The sequence below is a fragment of the Beta vulgaris genome, chromosome 7 (assembly GCF_026745355.1).
Source record: "Beta vulgaris subsp. vulgaris cultivar EL10 chromosome 7, EL10.2, whole genome shotgun sequence".
Classification (NCBI taxonomy): Eukaryota; Viridiplantae; Streptophyta; class Magnoliopsida; order Caryophyllales; family Amaranthaceae; genus Beta; species Beta vulgaris.
The window spans coordinates 32,384,920-32,400,817 of record NC_079208.1 but is presented as its reverse complement, the minus strand read 5'-3'; the positions used below and the strand labels follow the sequence as shown (position 1 = coordinate 32,400,817).

General features: G+C 37.0%; 3 protein-coding genes and 1 long non-coding RNA gene across 4 annotated transcripts; all 4 read right to left on the bottom strand.

Annotated features, from left to right (window-relative positions):
• Window positions 1-7,419: 7,419 nt before the first annotated feature.
• Window positions 7,420-8,105, bottom strand: LOC104898903 (uncharacterized). Its single transcript, XR_790851.4, has 3 exons — window positions 7,942-8,105; window positions 7,719-7,770; window positions 7,420-7,471 (listed from the first exon to the last, which is right to left on the bottom strand). It is a non-coding gene; the product is annotated as an uncharacterized LOC104898903 (long non-coding RNA).
• Window positions 8,106-9,399: 1,294 nt separating this feature from the next.
• LOC104898981 (B3 domain-containing protein REM16-like) lies at window positions 9,400-9,966 on the bottom strand. Its single transcript, XM_010686118.1, has one exon. The coding sequence runs from the start codon at window positions 9,964-9,966 to the stop codon at window positions 9,400-9,402; it is 567 nt and encodes a 188-aa protein (XP_010684420.1).
• Window positions 9,967-13,843: 3,877 nt separating this feature from the next.
• On the bottom strand, window positions 13,844-14,341 carry LOC109135467 (uncharacterized). Its single transcript, XM_019250582.1, has one exon. The coding sequence runs from the start codon at window positions 14,339-14,341 to the stop codon at window positions 13,844-13,846; it is 498 nt and encodes a 165-aa protein (XP_019106127.1).
• A 44-nt stretch (window positions 14,342-14,385) lies between these two features.
• Window positions 14,386-15,827, bottom strand: LOC104898982 (uncharacterized). The gene is made up of 3 exons (XM_010686119.1): window positions 15,090-15,827; window positions 14,541-14,892; window positions 14,386-14,456 (listed from the first exon to the last, which is right to left on the bottom strand). Exons 1-3 carry the CDS (start codon window positions 15,825-15,827, stop codon window positions 14,386-14,388), a joined length of 1,161 nt encoding a protein of 386 aa, XP_010684421.1.
• Between the last annotated feature and the right edge of the window lie 71 nt (window positions 15,828-15,898).

Sequence of the window (15,898 nt, the reverse complement as noted above, 5' to 3'; positions counted from 1 at the left end):
GGGTAAAGGAGGTGGATAGACAGGAGAAATACTTGGGTCTTCCCACGGTTATTGGCCGATCAAAGAAGGTAACTTTTGCTTGTATAAAGAAATACTTATTAAATTTGTGGCTCAGGCTATTCCCACATATATGATGAGTGTTTTTTGTCTTCCGTGTGGCTTAATTGATGAAATCCATTCTTTATTGGCTCGCTTCAGGTAGGGGTCGAATGGATTGGAGAGAAAGATGCATTGGCATAGTTGGGCGGCCTTATGTTTACCTAAGTCAATGGGGGGCCTTGGTTTTCGGGATTTGCATTGATTTAATCAAGCTCTTTTGGCAAAACAAGCATGGAGATTGTGTCAAAATGGAAGGTCATTCCTTGCTAGAATTCTGAAGGCTCACTATTATAAAGATACGGAGTTCTTGGAGGCGAGACGGGGTTAAAACCCAAGTTTTACTTGGAGAAACATATGGGGGTCTAAATCACTGTTACTCGAAGGTCTCAAGTGGCATGTGGGAACGGGGGAAAGTATTATGGTATGGGAAGATGCGTGGATAAGTGGGGATGGCGCACATTTTTGTCCCGACTCCGAAAGAAGACAGTGACATGCAATTAAGGGTGAATCATTTGATCGACGAAGCTTGTGGTGGGTGGAATGTGGAGTTGGTGCAGCAGCTTTTCCATGAAGAGGAATGGGACAGAATACTAAGTATCCCTCTCTCTCGGTTTCGAAAACCGTACCGCCGATACTGGTGGCCTTCCCGAAATGGTATGTTCTCGGTAAAGTCGTGTTATTAACTGGGTATGCTATGCCATTTACGTACTTGGAGATTACAACATGGTGTAGGTGAGGTGAAATTATGGAGAGATGTATGGCGAGTGCCTGGGCCACCAAAGCTCCATCATTTTCTTTGGCGTGCATGCAGGAGCGGCTCTGCTGGAGGCATGTGACGGCGACTGCTACGTGTTCCATATGTGGTGAGTCAGATGAGACTATCTATCATGCTCTATTTTCATGTACACATGCGTGAGCAATTGGGGAGGTGAGCACATTCGGTCCTCTTCTTTCAGGTATTCCATCTACTTCCTTTGAGGATGCTTTTACTTGGATTATGGCTCAATGTTCGTGTGATGAATTACGAACCGTATGCTCCCTCATGTGGGCGGTATGGTAGTGTCGCAACAAGTATATTTTTGAGGAGCTGAATGTTGATGCGCCTCGGGTGGCTGTGAGTTTTCTTCGTTTGGTGTGTGATTATTGCTCGTATGCGGAAAATGTGTTTAAACCTATTAGTGGGTTGCCAACTTCGACGTCTTCTTGGTGTAAGCCCCCAGTGGAGATGCTTAAAGCCAACTTTGATGCGCATATTACCCATAATGGTGAGGTGGGGTTGGGCGTGGTGGTCCGCAATTGGTTGGGTGAGGTGGTGCTGATGGGGTAAGGCGTGTGGTCGCAAGATGGGATTCTATGACGGCGGAAGCTATGACGGCCTTGTATGCGGTGGAGCTGGTGCGAAGGATTGGCTATGCGAAGATTATATTTGAAGGAGATGCATTACTTGTGATTAATGCAATGAAAAATAAGCACGTGGGTGGCACGCCTTTATTTCATGTTTTTGATGATATTAATAGATTATGTCAGGAGTTTCAGTCTTTTTTCTTTTCTCATGTAAAACGAGCGGGTAATGTTGTTGCCCACCTGTTAGCTTGTTGGGAGTGTGTGCGTAACTCTGAAGTTGTTTGGTTTGACTCTTTTCCTCAAAGTCTCACCACGTTGGTGGAGATTAATGTAATTTAAGCTCACTTTTCACCTCAAAAAAAATATTCTAGAATGGAGGGTATTTTAGATATTATCTCTTTAATTTACTAGGGGAATAAGTTGGTTTGTTTGCTAAGAAGAGTAGTATAAATATAGAGCAACTGAGAATAAGAAAGGATCTTGAAAATTGATAAGTTTAGTGAAGGAAATGGTTACTCGGGAGAGCTCCAACCTCTCGAATGTTGTTTAGGTTGTGATTTGTGTTTATCATCAATACAATCATATCTTAGTAGTTTTTTCTTTAAATATTCATTAGCACTTCTTCTTAATTTCTCTAAATCTGTTGTTATGCTGAGAAATTAGCTAAGAGTCATCTTGGTTCGTAGCAAATAATATCATAGCAGCACTATTTTAGGAGATTAAGTGCCTGATTTTCATGTTTAAAAAAAAATCTGTCATGGAAGTTGCCAGAGCTCCAGGTTTGAAAATGAAGGAGATCGGAAAGAAAATCGTTAAAGAGATGGAGGAGATTGTGAGAAAAGGGTTTGAGAACCTTCAAAAAGATCTAGTGAAGATAATCGGTGAAGCTTTATCTCCAATCCAACGAGAGTTGGAGTTACTTCGAGAGGAGTTTGAGGAGGATGACAACCAGAAAGAGTCAGAAGAGGTGGTTACAAATTTGGATAAGGTAAGGTCAGGTGGTTTCCATGGTGAGGTTTTCAACCACGAAAGTGAAGGCTCAAATGGTGGTGAACCCATCTGTCAGAAGTGAGGGGAAGAGGAAAATCGGATTCGGACCAGGTAGGAGGAACTGGAAAGGGGTCCAGCGGAGGACCTGGTGGTTCTAGAGGTGGACCAATAGGAGGTCGTGAAGTCCGTGATGGAAACTTGAATAAGGTCGGATAGAGATTTTTAAAGTGCACAAAGGGAGCAAGAAGATTGGATGGAAGATGTGTTGATTTTACAAACGGTTACACAGGTGGTGGTCAAGGTGGCGTCGACAGAGGAGCATCTGGTGGGATATTAGGAACCCACACCAAGCAGATGACGACGATAATGAGGTCAAGTGGTCAAGTTTTGTGCAAGGAGGTGCTAGTGCAAGTGGTTCAGGCGATGGACCTGGGATGGCCGGTTGTACAGGTAACCCTAATGGTGATGGCGGCACTACTAGTGGCCGAAGAGCATGCACTGGTGGCCTGAATAGGGGGGAGTATTCCGTGCAGGTCATTGCTAAAGTAAGTGAATCAAGTGCGGGACTGAGAATATTTTTCGGTGTAATTTTCGACAGGGGGGCCACACTTTCTTTCTAGTGGTAGGTCGGGTGGTGGAGCAGCCAATTATGGATTTCAGGAGAAGGTTCCAGAAATTGAGCATGAAAGAGAAGGGTGTTTGATAATTTTTTCCACTCAATCGTTGGCTTAGAGAAGAAGCCACATTTTGACCCTATTATTAAGGAAATTCTGGTAAATTGTGTCACTGATGATGTAAAGGTGGGGGTTGATCATGTGGCCAAACATGTGCCTCATTTCTTTATTTTTAAATTCCTCCCCATTCCAATTAATGAAGTAAAACATGGCAAATCTTCAGCCCTTCAACCCAACCTACTCTCTACTAAGCTCACGAAACCCTTTACAAAAATATCCTTAGTTTCTCCAGCCCACTAACCTCTAATCCACTAACAAATGAAGAGTTTGGGCCCCATTTTAACTGTCCTACTTCTAAACGCATGTTATGCACCCAATTACTCAACTCCCATTTTTCTATTTCCAAACCACCATTTCTAAACCCCATTTTTTTTATTACTCACCATACATTATCAGCTAACCACACTCTCAAAACCAAAATTACCCACCGACCCTTTCAACCCGCAGACTCACCACGCCCAAACAACAAGATACTCCCTTATACTTCTCCTTCATAGTCCCCCTAACCCTTTTACCACATGTAGGCCACCGCGAGCCAACAACAAAAATTACTCATGAGGAGCTGCCACGCAAGATACAGTCACGTCTCATTCTCGAGCATGACAAACTGACGGACATTGAATACTACTGCCCAGTCCGTGAAGTCAGAGCCAATTTCTACCCACCTTGAGGACAAGGTGGGAGTTTGGGGGGGGGGGGAGTTATGCTAAGAACTAATATTATAGGGTGGAGGGTATTTTAGATATTATCTCTTTAGTTTACTTGGGGAATAAGTTGGTTAGTTTGCTAAGAGGAGTAGTATAAATACAGAGCAACTGAGAATGGGAAAGGTTTAGTGAGGGAAATTGTTACTTGGGAGAGCTCCAACCTCTCGAATGTTGGTTTAGGTTTTAATCGGTGTTTATCATCAATACAATCATATCTTCGTAGTTTTATCTTTAAATATTCATTAGTACTTCTTCTTAATTCCTCTAAATCTACTGTTATGTTGAGAAATTAGCTAAGAGTCATCTTGGTTCTTAGTAGAACCAAAAAAATATCATTCCAACTACTTTTTCCTCTCTCTCTTACTTTTTGACTCTACCCAACTACTTCTTCTCTCTCACCACCCAATCACCATCATACAAATTTTTATTATTTACTTTTTAATGATATGAAATATTCATTACTAATTGATATTTATTATTAATTAATTAAATTAATATTTTAAAATTATAATATGATTTAATAAATAATTATCTACATAACTTTATTAATATGTAGCATACATAATTAGCGTTTTTATTAAGTAATTGAATACGAAATTAGCTGCCACTATCTTATGCATACATAATAAACGATCTACTAATTATTTTATGAGACACAATTAGCATTCTAAATATTTTTTAAGAACGAAATCATAAAATGCTACATAGGTGCGACAATTATAAACTTGATTAAGAACCAAGTATATAAAACTTGATTAAGAACCAAGTATATAAAACTTAATTAAGAACGAAATACATAAAACTTAATTAAAAACGAAATACATAAAATGATCTTAATTAGCATTACGGTCAAACTTTTGCCATATATTGGCAACCAAATCACGTTTAGAGGATTGATGCACATGTTGATCTTCAATTGCATCTCTATTCGCCATGTAACGGTTGATAACTACGATCCGATCATGATAATATTCAAATTCGTTGCCATTATTACTTGTGTTTGTAGTGAATTCAATAGTATATGTGTAGTGTGCATATGTATCTCGTTCATCTTCCACAATCATGTTGTGCACGATAATGCAAGACAACATGATGTCATTGATAATGCGAGGGATGGTCTACGAACTATAGCGAACCGAGATTGTAGCATCCCAAATGCTCTCTCAACATATTTTCGAGCTCCTTCTTGGTATTGAGCAAATAACTTGTCCTTGCGAGTTTGAGGACATGTAACTGATTAAATGAATGTTGCCCGATTAGAATACATACCATTAGTGAGATAAATAACCCTTATCATATTGGTTACCATTCACCGTTAACTGCACGGTTGGTACTCAACCTTCTAAAACATCCCTAAACACAGGAGATCGGTGAAGAACATTTAGGTCATTGCACGAACCTGGTATCCCGAAGAAAGAATGTCATATCCATAAGTCACGATCAACAACAACTTCAAGAACTAAAGTAGCAACACCAACTCTTCCTTGATATTGTCCTTTCCATGCCGACGGATAATTTTTCCATTTCCAATGCATACAATCTATGCTACTGATCATGCTTGGAAATCCATGTTCTTCATCGAATTTGAGTAGTCTAGCCACATCTAGAGTAGGCCGTATCAAGTACTCAACACCAAATTGGTTTATAACCCCCTTTGTGAGTTTCATTTATGTTATTCGAGCTATTCTTTCACTAATTCACACCTACCACAAGTGGAAAAATGATCAAATGCTCCGGTTAAAACCCCCCACAAATGCTCCGTATTTGGCTCGTAGCAGATGTCATACGAGCATTTGAGCATTTTACAAATGCTCCGGTTATACCCCGGAGCATTTGGTAACTCAAATGCTCCGGTTCTTTAAAAAACGGGAGCATTTTAGTTTTTTTTAGTAGCAAAAAAGCTCAAATGCTCCGGTTTCTAAGGAAAAACCGGAGCATTTGGTATCACAAATGCTCCGGTTATCCCTAACAACCGGAGCATTTGCTCATTTTTAAATAAAAAAAAATATTTAAAATCAGCTACCTGGTGGTAGCAGCATTGGTAACAAGTCTTAGCAAAACAAAACTGCAGTAGCAAAAACATTTGTTTAAAGTTAGAACAAGCACGCAAACATCATTTAAAGTTGCTATATAATATATTCATTTATCAATTAGTCATAACAAGATGGTCAAGACAATAAATTATGAAAGAACATAAAGAATGAACTAATCCATTTACTATAATAAATTATAATGGTCGGGAAAATAAAAGAATAAAAATGCAAAAACAAAAGCTTAACCAAACCAAAACAACTAGCTGATGGGCCAACACTGCAAGCATTTAACATTTATTAGGTGGTTACAAGAGAAAACTTCCCAAAGTAGATCAATTTGATATATATTGTATCAACACAAAAGAGAACATCCAAGAATACAAATTGAGACAGTCAGAGAAGATATAGTACAATAATCATCCTCTCCAATGCAAAGTACTGAACCCTGTCCATTGCTAAAAAGGACTAATGTTCAGCTATGCACTCTCTTAGGATCACCACCATTAATTTAAAGAATATTACTAAGGACTAGCAAAATGACTCTATAATCTCTTTGGATTGTAACTTTCATCAGCAACTTCTCAAAACTTAGATATTATACATTTGCTATTAGATCTAAGATTTTCCTTTGAAATAAAGATAATCAAACTTTAAGAAAATTTCTCAGTCTTTATTCAGCAGGGTTACTGTCCGCATCTATGTGAGCATAAGAAGCTAAATAAGCACTTGATAACTACGATAGGTCAAAACATCAAGAGAGAGAATAGGTCAAAACAACGAGTGGGAGAAGCAAACCCTAGATCTTTTAATATCTTCAATACCACCAGTATAGTCATATACTATCTTTGAGTAAGGATCCAACATCAATCTGCAAAAAAACAAAAAAAAGATGGTAAAGTGTCAGCAAATTCTGAATCAGAAAAGAATTATTGACAGAGAGTAACTGACAAATATAAATTGCAGATAGGAATTCAAAATATAAATTGCAGATAAGAAAAAGGCACTAATTTTCCAAATATAAACCAATGCTTCAACAAAATTGCCATATAGAAGGATTTGTCCTCCATCAAATCCCTGATCTGGGATCAACTATGGCACATGTGAGTATTTCTCTTATCACTTGTGTCCCTTCATCTTACCTTAAAAAAAAATATAAGTATGATCTACACTAAATGAATGTTGAAGAAAGCCAGTTATCATGGTTATGAAATTCTAGGAATGTGCAGTATTTTTTAACAATTTTACTCACAGCATTCACACCTTATAGATAGTACAGCATCTTTAAAAAAAAAAATCAAAAGCAAGATCCGAGAAAGTTGTTCCAGATAGAGAGGAGAACAGCAGGTTATGAAGAAACGAGAAGCCACAAAGAAGGACGAAAAATCAGAAAGCACAACAGAAAAAATGCATCCCAGAAAGCACAACAGAAAAAATGCATCCCAATTCTAAGACACAAAGAGATAGAAATATCTAAGAGTTGCATACAGAGCCACATGTAAATGTATCAGGCTGACCTTCCTTTGAGGATCCATTGTTTCAGCCTTTCGACGATGAATAAATAAGCCTGAAATATAGAACATGTAAGAGGAGCTAAGTTTTGTAATTTGAGCAATGTGATGGTATGTACATTTTAGAAGCGTGAAGTAAAACAAACGATGGTATGTACATTTTAGAAGCGGCCGTGTAACTCATAATTTTTTTTTAAACATTAGTAAATAGTAATAAACTACCCAATTTGCTTTTTCTATTCATTCATAATTTTTATTTTAAAAAAAAGGTATCACGAAGTAAATGCTTAATGAAAGAATTACCGAGTGTCCGACGCCCTTGAGGATCTTCATCATTAAAAGCTTGAACACTTATCTATTCAACATAAAAGACTGAATAAGTGACAGTAGAATAATTATATCATACAATTGCTTGGGAGAATCAGGCGGTCCCCATACAACAGTTCAGACATAAGGTAAACAAATTTCTTCTGGATTATATTCGGATAATATATCAGAAAATAGAGTTTAAAGAAATGAAACATACCTTCCAAAATGAACCAGCATAAAATGCCTCTGATGAGTGCTTAACCTGACCATCATTGAGCCGATGCACATCTGCAAATTCTACCCTGTTGAAACAACAACAAAGCAATTTAAATCTTAAAAATAAAAATAGAGGGAGCACCCAAAGATGATTGAAGAAAAAGAGCAATAAATAAGAAAATGTGTAGTTGTGAAGAGCTGAGAATGCACACTCCTCAGAATAATTCACCAGCCATGCAATGCTAACATATGAGCGTGCCAAGATCCACCCAAAGAATGACCTTAAAACCTTTTCGGCCCGATTCATAAGAGGTAATTAATGACTCTATTAGTAATATATTTTTAGTTGTAAGGAAACTTTTATGCCAATGCCCATGATAATGAAATTTTATCAAAACATGTGTTTTCTTCTAAAGTTATCATTATTATATAATGTCGTCCCTAAAGTGGGTAATGAATAAACTACAAAGAAAGAGAACATATTTGAAGGTGGGCAAGTATAATCATAGAATTTGGCATAAGACATCCCTTAGAAAATAATTTATAAATTAATTACCAGTATAACCATTTATTAGTACCAATGAAACGGGCTGCATGTAGTTTCTATGCCAGCAGGATGATAGTATTATTGACACGTAGGATTCAAAGTATAGGAAGCTCTATACATGAATGCTGAACCCAAAAGAAAAGTTATCGAAGCAACAACTCAGCAAGAGAACACCAAAATTATAGCCTTATAGGTTTAGAGTGCACCATTTCTGCCTTAAGTTGTAATTCAGGTTTATTATGGTAATACCTATGCTCCTACAAAACTCTACAGACACGCCTAAGACACACAAGATTAACCCTCGCGATCCACTTTTTGTCATTTGTACGGAGCTCCACATCCTGGTTTTTTGGAGCAAGATACTCCCTTGACAATGGTGCAGGAATACTCTGCATCAAGATAAAGCAAAAAATTCTAGCATCTTTTTAAAGGCATCACAAGTAGATGATCCAAATAAGAGATAGTTTCAGTTTACCAACAACCACAACAACCACAACCCGATATTTATCCTATTCAGGCTAGGTTAGAGTAGGCGTTAAACTACTACAAAAGCTATTTCTAAACAACCACTTCTTTTCATCCAACAAAAATTGAGTAAAGAGGCATACAACAAAATGAAGTTGGAGAAAATCAGGGTATATTATAAGCATTATATATTCCATATTTTGGCTGATTTACTACCTGTTTTAGATTTCTAATCCCTAGTAGAGAGGTATACTTTGGTAGTAAATCTGGATAAATTTGTCATAGAATCTTAACCAAGTGACTGTCATCCTGTTTGAAAGTCATTGAAGACCATTTTTTTCGCACAGTTTAATGAAAATGGAAGAGACAGAAAAAGCTTACCGAGCGATAATAATTGGAAACATTATTATTTGTCATGACCACTTTAAAGCTCTCTTTTGTCAATTCTCAATCCGCAATTGGCACAACTCTCTCTTTCTCTGCTGCACTTGGGGGACTTTTATCAGTGTAAGGTGTACTTGCTTCGGCATCACTACTCCTCAAGCCACACATAGAATTCCTGCGACTCTTCTTCATTGAGGCTCTTGCAGGGTCCAACTCGGAATCTGAAACTTCAAGCTCTGGATTCTCATTATTGACAGCAGCGTGGACAGAACCACCTCTGTGTTTTTTTCTCTTTAACTGGGAATTTTCACCTGCCTCATTTTTTTTAGAAGCATATTTCCAGACAAAATATGAACCAGCTTTCTCACACAAGCTTCTGCTATCGAACACCCAAATGTTGAAGCAGGAATCCCGTTCGTACTTGAAGATAAGCAAGTCGTTCTCTTTAAAATTATGAGCTTCCGCAAACTCTTTCCATCCCTCTCTGAAGTAAAGGGTTTCATTATTTCTTACAAGCTGTATATCCCATGTAGGACCTTCGGGACTTTTGAGGACAGCCATTTGAGGTAATATGTCCTTCAGCTTCTCAGAAAAAAAATCTTCGGGATCATCTAACGACCCATAGGCCATAGGAACATATGATATTCAGTATGCACTTTGAATAAAGAAAAGAGAGTTCAAAATAAATCCACAGGAGATTTCATTTTGACATTTCTGTTCAACGCTCTTCATAATATGTTCATGTTACTAATTATTGAGGAGAATGTGCAGCAATTATACAATCCGGGTAAGCAAACACATAAACTTGAGGAATGTTGGAGCACGACAGCACGTAATTCCCATTACAAATCATATTATAATCAAACGTATGCAACCAATGAAAGCTGGAGCAAATCAAATGATAATGAGTAGGAAAGTTGGAAATTGAACACATATATTAAGTGGTGATGTTAATTCAAGAAACTAATCCAAGCAAATAGAAACCATCGAAAAATCAACCATCTTCGAAATCAAACATCAAAATCCCTAATACTTCATAAATTAGATTGACAACTTCACGGACAAAAATCATACAAGTTTATAAGAATCGATTCACGAAACCTAAAATAGACACACTAACAGAAAGTCAAGTATGGCAAACTGATATTTGCCAATTAAACATAATAAAGGAAGAATCAATTCGTAAAACCTAAAAAATGCACTAACAGAAAGTCAGTGTTACCTTCAGACCTGAGAACAAGGAGATAGAAAGCAAGTGTTGCCTAATTTGTATAGTGAGGTATGAGAGAAGAAATTGGGAAGATAAAAATTCAGAAAAGGGAAACCTTAAAACTCAAAACCTTAAAGAATCAATGAAAACCCTAAAATAATCCCCAAACTCCAAGAAACCCAAAAAAAAACTAAAATACAGCAATAAAAATAAAATACAGCAATAAAAATCGAAAGAAATTACCTGGACATGCATTTGAAGAAGCAGATCGAGAGTGAGTGAAGAGGGGAAGAGAGAGAAAGAGAAGCAGATCGAGACTTCGAGAATGAGTGGAGAGGGAGAGAGAGAATAGAGATTAGAGGGGGAATAGTTTTAGACTTTCCGTTCCTAACTTCCAAGTATTAAATTTCTTTTTTTTAAAAAAAACTATTAAATTAGTCAAATGCTCCGATTATTTTTAAAAACCCGAGCATTTGTGAATTTTTCTTTTTTAATTTTCCAAAAACATGTCAAATGCTCGGGTTGTTTTAACAACCCGGAGCATTTGTAAAGTAGCAAAAGAGGTTTTTTCTACTAGTGTACTCGTCAAGCGAGTCCGCCGCTACCCCGTATGCAAGCATTCGAATAGTAGTTGTACACTTTTGTAGGGACGATAAACCTAATTGTCCCATACAATATCTTTTTTGAGTGAACCATCATCATTTGCAACGACACTTTCCATAATCCGAAGAAAGACATGTCGATGCATTCGAAATCTTCGACGAAATAAACGAGCTGGATAGACTGGTTGATCAGCAAAGTAATCATTGAACAATCGGCTATGGCCTTCCTCCCTGCCCCGATTAGGCCGTTGATGATCCTCATTATCATCATTCACTTTTGCTCTTCTATTCCTTAGTATTGGAGTAACATTTGATATAGGAGTTCGAGCAAGTGGTTGAACAATATTGGTCAAGAAATCATCTATTTCTTGATCAATTCTTGCTCGAGATGATCTTCTTTCATCAGAACTAGAAGAACTAGAGGAACTTGAAGGGGAAAAGTTTAAGTTGAAGGAGTTCATTCTACAAACTAGCGATTGTTTATAGGTTTGGTGTGAGCAAATGGTGAACAAGAATGTTTGAGTTATATAACAGACAATTAATGTAAAGGGAAGTATAATAATGTAAAAAGAAGTATAATAATCCATAAAAGCAAAACAATAATCTAAAAAGCAGTACAATAATGTAAAAAGTAGTACAATAATGTTAAAAGCAATATAATAATGTTAAAAGTTGTACAATAATGTAAAAAATAGTACAATAATACACAAAAGCTATTCAAAAATGTAAAGGAAAGTACAATAATGTAAAAGGCAGAAAATAATATGTAAAAAGCAAAACAATAATGTCAAAAGCAGTACAATAATGTAAAAAGTAGTACAATAATGTAAAAAGTTGTATTCAGATGTCAATTCATATAATAAGTGAAGCTTAAAATTTAGGAAAAACTCATAAATAATCTCTATTATATAAGGGAAGGGGGGGGGTAATGGTGTCCTATTTTGAAATGCTTATTTTGCCCCCCCTTCCCTTTCTAAATTACAAAAGGAATGTCAAAATAAAAAATCGGCACTCAAAGAAAACTACCGAAAATTAATTTACAACACTCACTCGCAAATCACTTAAAAGAAGAAACTTCACAAATCACTCATACAATTGAGAATATCACGTTATATAAATCACGCAAATCACTCAAATAATCAGGAAACTTTACTAAAACTTAAAATTAACATACAAACAAAAACTAATAACCTAGAACGTCATTACATACAAAAACATTTATAAAACTTTACTTACAAATCACTATTCTAAAGAACCATTCACAATTACATACTCACAAAAGTTACTTATAAACACAAATATGAGAAAAACATAAGATTTTGACGGCGATATCACACATTTATCCATCGGCAATTTGCGAACTTCCAAAAAGGTACATAATTCTTTTAACCATCAAAATTATTTCACATTAGTTGAAATAAACAATAACAACTTAGTCGACTGTTATGTAGTTAAAAAAAAATGGAGATGATAACAATGAGTTCAAAAGGGCTTTTATACAACCAGACATAAATTTAATTCATTTTCATATAAAACAAATTTAGTTTTTTCTTAAAAAAATGCCAATATCAAAATTTTGGGAAATTCCCACTGGTAACCCTGTACTATTGAACATTTTCAATGGTAGACTGTTTTTTTTAGTTCCAAAAATAACACTGTACTTAATGAATTTACAAAACCGTGACATTAATGACATTTAAAACGTTAATTTCGCTGTTAAAGTTAATAAATCCACTAACCTTAGTTAACATAGGTTCACCTAATAACCTACCCTAAGCCCTTCCCTCCAAAACGCATTCATCATTTTCCCTCCCAATTTTTTCGCTCCTTTTTCCTTCATTTAAGCAAGCAAGCAAATCTTCACCTCCACCCCCAAATAAACTCATCTCCTCCATTTCCGCACATATCTTCAATGGCTACTTCACGTGGCTCCTCTCATAATTTTCCGCAGAACAATCAAGAAGTGTAGTGGATGAAGATAAAGGCTTGCAACTATCATTCTTTGCGAAAATGTGAACTTCGAGTTTCTGATTCAGCTAAAAATCCAGGCAGGTTGTACTTTAAATGCAACCTCTGTTCCTACTTTTCCTATGTTAATGAAGATGATGTAACCAAGCATGGTGAGGCGGTTGATGTTTGCTCAATTGGGAAGAATGCTACTGTTGACCAAGTGAAGGATATAGTCAATGAATTTTTTAATTATGTTAAAGCTGTACTTAAAATGGCAATTATCTTGTACTTCATTTTGTTAGTGCTGATTTTGTTGAAGTAGTGAAAGTCCTGATGTAATGAGTATGTTAAGGGTGAATTATGGTGACTTAGGTAATGATGAATTTTGTTCAATTCGTCTAATGATGAATTGAAGGTCCTGATGTACTCACTTAATTATGGAATATGAATATAAGATACTATTTTGACCAAGAATTATTGTTGTACCATTTATCCAAACTGAGATTTGATTGATATAAAACATGTTCAATTCATAACTAGAGTAAACCAAGTGCAAAATGTGGTTACATGGAGACCCAAAATAAACCAAGTATAATACATGAACATAGAGCCTAAATCATGTTCAGTTTGGGCAAAAAAAAAGCAACTGAATGTTCAAAAACTACAGTTGTTGAGTGAGTGAAGCTTGCTTGCTTCTTGTAACCCTCTGGAAACTTGATTGTCCATGCTCAATAGTGGGTGCAGGCTATGAAGATGATTGCCTAGTTGCCTTCTCATTATTTGGTTTCTTCTTGCCTCCTACTGCAGCTTTCTCTTTACCAGTGGGTCCTCCCTTACATGTCCTAGCATTATGCCCAAATGTGTTGCATTTGCTGCACCTTATGGTCTTTGATCTCTGCCCTTTCCTCTTCTCATCTTCCTCCAACCTTCTGTTTCTTGATGGCCTTCCAATGCCCCTCTTTAAAGTAGGTGGCTGAATAAGGGGATGAGTAGAGTCTGTCCATTGTTCTTGATCTGGTATTGACTTTATATTTCCTGAATAAGCTTTTTTGTAAAGCTGTACAGAGTACCAATTGCTAACATATTTGTGTGGGTCCTCTCTCATGGTATGTATTGCCCTCATGGCATGTTTGCAAGGTAAACCACTTAGTTGCCATGCCCCACAAACACAGGTATGGTTGTTCAAGCTAACAGGTAATGTTGATTTACCATCAACAATCTCAAATTTATCTTCACTAGACATATAAGCTCTACAGGTTCTAGAATCATGGCTCAGAACTTTCAGCCTCACTCCCTCTCCCAATCTTCACATGCTTGCCTTCTTGTTGCAAGTCTGACCATGGTCACTCTTCTAATGCCTACATGTATCCAATAACAAACCATATAAGTTATGTTTGGTAGGTTCATAAAAATAAGACAGTTGGCCCAAGTTTGTTAATTACCTTCAAGTAATGTTAGAACTGGTTTGCACCTATCAATGCCCAATGTGGCATTGGAATTTTCAACAAAATTAGTTTTGTTCACATCTGATTTAATGTGAGGTTTGAAAGCATGTTTGGACCATGTTGATTGCTCTCCTACCTCTGACAACCACACTAGAGCTGCAGGGCTGGTCTTTTGCAGCTGCTCCATAGCTTTCTTGAATGTGAATTTAGAATAAGCTCCAGCTGCCTTCCAAAATAGATTAAACATAAGTGGCCCAGGAAACACTCTCTTCCAAGTTTTGCACAAATGCTTGCAACAGTACCTTCTACCAGCTTTTGGCCACAGCTCAGACAATGCAAGGTCAATACCCTACAAGAACAAACAGGGTCAGTTCATACATCAATCAAGTAAGAATACCATTTGAAAAAGGAACTTAATGAGTTTAGTACCTTTTTCGTGTCTGATATGATACACCAATCATCCCCTCCTCCACTGTCTTTTAGCATGTTCTTCAAATGCCATACAAAAAATTTCCAACTCTCAGCATCTTCACCCTAAACTATTGCCCAGGCAAATGGGAATAGTTCATTGTTGCCATCAAGAGCAACTGCAGAAAGCAACACCCCCCCAAAATTACCCTTTAAATGGGCCCCATCAACTCCAACAAGACTTCTGCACCCAGAGAACAATCCATCCAATGCCCCTTTAAATGAAATAAATATGCTTGAAAAGCATGAAGGCCTCTCTGGGTCCGTTTGAGGGGACCATGCACAAAATGCAGCAGATTGTGGGTTTGTCTCTCTTATCACATTACAATACTGTGGCAAGTATGCATATGAGACATCATGACCTCCATGAATCTCACTTAAAGCAAGTGCTCTACTTTTATAAATGGAAGTCTTAAGCATCTCAACATTATACCTATCAAAGAGGAGCTTATTCAAAGACTTAGCAGGGATATCATTATTTGCCCTAATGTCTTCTAGTAGGACCCTTGCTGCCCACTTTACATTCACCATTGGATTATTAACCTCCATGCTAGCACATGTGTGTACAAGGCTTTTGATGCTCTTAATAGCCCATGTACAACCATCTGGCAGCCTTGAAGCATGCAATCTCCAGGCACAATGTGGAGAAGAACATGTCACAGTCCACCTAAAGTTGTTTGCTTTGTCAACTACTACTGAAAACCCACTCTGAATTGCATAGTCTCTCACAACATCTCTAAGATGTTGCTTGTCAGTGAAAAGCTGCCATGGTTTTATCTCAATCTGCAAATTCTTGATCATTATACACTTCTCCATTTCTATACAACTTGCTAAAGTAATTACCTTTCTCATCATCCTCAACTTCATCCCATACAGTTTAATCATAT

Bases quoted from the DNA above. Each gene is read 5' to 3' on its own strand.
- LOC109135467 (XM_019250582.1), bottom strand. From the start codon at position 14,341: ATGTCTAGTGAAGATAAATTTGAGATTGTTGATGGTAAATCAACATTA.
- LOC104898981 (XM_010686118.1), bottom strand. From the start codon at position 9,966: ATGGCCTATGGGTCGTTAGATGATCCCGAAGATTTTTTTTCTGAGAAG.
- LOC104898982 (XM_010686119.1), bottom strand. From the start codon at position 15,827: ATGGAGAAGTGTATAATGATCAAGAATTTGCAGATTGAGATAAAACCA. The intron at 14,893-15,089 runs GCAATAGTTTAG...TTGTTCTTGTAG, and splicing joins AACTATTCCCATTTGCCTGG to GGTATTGACCTTGCATTGTC. The intron at 14,457-14,540 runs GTAATTAACAAA...GGATACATGTAG, and splicing joins AGTTCTAACATTACTTGAAG to GCATTAGAAGAGTGACCATG.